The 2,507-nt window shown below is 57.4% G+C and overlaps 1 protein-coding gene across 1 annotated transcript in view; it reads left to right on the top strand.

The window, feature by feature from the left end:
* LOC107120836 (kielin/chordin-like protein) overlaps window positions 1–2,507 on the top strand; it is a gene marked incomplete at its 3' end in the record, with an annotated part of 65,489 nt that overhangs the window by 22,769 nt on the left and 40,213 nt on the right. Inside the window, exon 5 of the mRNA XM_015423606.1 lies at window positions 296–479. Within this exon, the coding sequence (XP_015279092.1) occupies window positions 296–479 (184 nt within the window). The remainder of the gene's footprint in view (window positions 1–295; window positions 480–2,507) is intronic.

Raw genomic sequence — 2,507 nt, 5'->3', positions numbered from 1 at the left:
GGCTGTTGGGGGGGGGGGGACGTGCAGATCTGCCCTCACAGAGGAGGGAGAGCTTGTACCTGAAGGTGTGTGTGTGTGGGGGGGCTCTGCAACTTACCTGGCTGCTTCTTGCTCCTCGTGGCCCGACTGAGGGCTGTTGGGAGCAGGGGGCGGGGCTTGTTGCATGTGCCTGCCCCCTGGGCTCCTTACTGCCGGAGCTCCGCTCCTGTGCGCTCCCGCAGGAAATGACCCCTGAGAGGGAGCGTTGCACCCGACCCTCCGTCCACTTCCGGAATAACTCCGCCTCCGTCCCCAGAACTCCAACCTGCTGGGCCGCGTGAAGTCCCTGGAGGAGTGCGAATGCCGGCGGCTGGCTTGCATTTGGGAAGGGCGGCGCCACGAGGACGGCGCGTCCTGGGATCAGGACCCCTGCACCACCTGCCTGTGTGTGCGGGGCAAGCCGGAGTGTTCGCTGAGACATGACCGACCGCGTTGCCTGGGTGAGTCGAGGCGAGGGGCACGGTCTGTGCCATGCGCTGCTCCCTTGCCCTTGTGCAGGAAAACTTCCCGGTGGACTGAGCGCAAGGTGGGAGGTGGCGGGCAGGAGCAGATCTTCTATAGTCAAGCATGTACCCTGAGCGAGCTCCCCCAACCATCTCTTTTGGGAATGTCAACCTGACCCCTTGGTTGCTATGGAGACGTGGGGGCTGAGAACAAGAATGTAGACTTCCATTTCTGGCCACTATGCTGTTATCTGTCTTGACTCAGTCATGTAACCCTGAGATCTCACTGTCCCTGGTATTCTCTTTCCCCTGAGAATTATAAGTTGCGATTGGCCCAGGGCCACTAATGTCCTGTTTGATTTAGGTCTAATTGCTTGCTTCCTGCACTGGGCCTCAGTCCTAACAAAGGACTGTTAAGAGTCTGGATCCTATCAATGTCTCAATAAACTGTAATTCTTCTGAATGACTAGGCTTGCCAAGTCCCCCTGGGGGGCGGGGAACCCCACCCCGACGTGCACGTCACCCGGGAGTGACGTGACCACACTGGGCATGCTGGGGGCGGGGCCCACGTCACCCGGAAGTGACGTAACCACGCCGGGCACGCTGGGGGCGGGGACCATAGAGTTTTCCCTCGGATGGTCTTTCCCTCGGATGAATGACTGTTGTTGGGAACTGATTTCTCCAGGGGCTCTGATGGGGGGGGGCAAAAAGGGAACCCCCCGTTTCTGACTCACCCCCAAATCAAATTGCATCCATCTGCAGAGGTTCTCTTTTGCGCTCCAGCCAGGAGACCCCGGACATGCGATCAGTGTTTCCCTGCATGCATCTTGGCTGCCCTTTTTACTGCCAGCTCTCCAGTAGACTTTACCAACCAATGAACACAGAGAAATCCAACAGGTGCAGCTTCCTCTTTCTGTCTGAGTTGTGCATCCATATAAACGCAAATGAAGCTGCCTTACACTAAATTCTATCATCTGTCCATCAAGGTCTGTACTGCCTGCCCAGACTGGCAGGGTCTCCCCAGGGTCTCAGGCGGAGGTCTTTCCCATCACCTCCTGCCTGGTCCTTTTTAACTGGGGATCCCGGGGACTGAACCTGGGACCTCCTGCATGCCAAGCAGAGGCTCTGCCACTGAGCCACATCCCCTCTTTACAGCTCTCCAGGGTCTCAGGCGGAGGTCTCTCCCATCACCTCCTGCCTGGTCCTTTTTAACTGGAGATGCTGGAGATTGAACCTGGGACCTCCTGCATGCCAAGCAGATGCTCTGCCCCTGAGCCACGGCCCCTCTTTACAGCTCTCCAGGGTCTCAGGCAGAGGTCTTTCCCATCACCTCCTGCCTGGTCCATTCTAACTGGAGATGCCGGGGATTGAACCTGGGACCTTCTGCATGCCAAGCAGAGGCTCTGCCACTGAGCCATGGCCCCTCTTTACAGCTCTCCAGGGTCTCAGGCTGAGGTCTTTCCCATCACCTCCTGCCTGGTCCTTTTTAACTGGAGATGCCGGGGATTGAACCTGGGACCTTCTGCATGCCAAGCAGAGGCTCTGCCACTGAGCCAAAGCCTCTCCTTACAGCTCTCCAGGGTCTCAGGCGGAGGTCTTTCCCATCCCCTCCTGCCTGGTCCTTTTTAACTGGAGATGCCAGGCATTGAACCTGGGACCTTCTGCATGCCAAGCAGAGTCTCTACCCCTGAGCCACAGCCCCTCTTTACAGCTCTCCAGGGTCTCAGGCTGGGGTCTTTCCCATCACCTCTCGCCTGGTCCTTTTAACTGGAGATGCTGAGGACTGAATGCACATGCCTTTTGCATGCCAAGCAGAGGCTCTGCCCCTGAGGCACAGCCCCAAATATGGTTCTCCTTTCCCCCATTTTTTTTACCCTTACAACAATCCTGTGAGGTAGGTTAGTCACAGAGAGAGAGAGAGAGAGAGAGAGAGAGAGAGAGAGAGAGAGAGAGAGAGTGTGTGTGTGTGAGTGACTGGCCGGCCCACGGTCACCCCGTGAGCATCCAAGGCACAGTGAGGATTTG

The sequence above is a fragment of the Gekko japonicus genome, unplaced genomic scaffold (assembly GCF_001447785.1).
Source record: "Gekko japonicus isolate JY-2015 unplaced genomic scaffold, Gekko_japonicus_V1.1 scaffold4764, whole genome shotgun sequence".
Taxonomy (NCBI): domain Eukaryota; kingdom Metazoa; phylum Chordata; class Lepidosauria; order Squamata; family Gekkonidae; genus Gekko; species Gekko japonicus.
The sequence above is the reverse complement of the archived record's forward strand: the minus strand, read 5'-3'. Positions and strand labels throughout refer to the sequence as shown.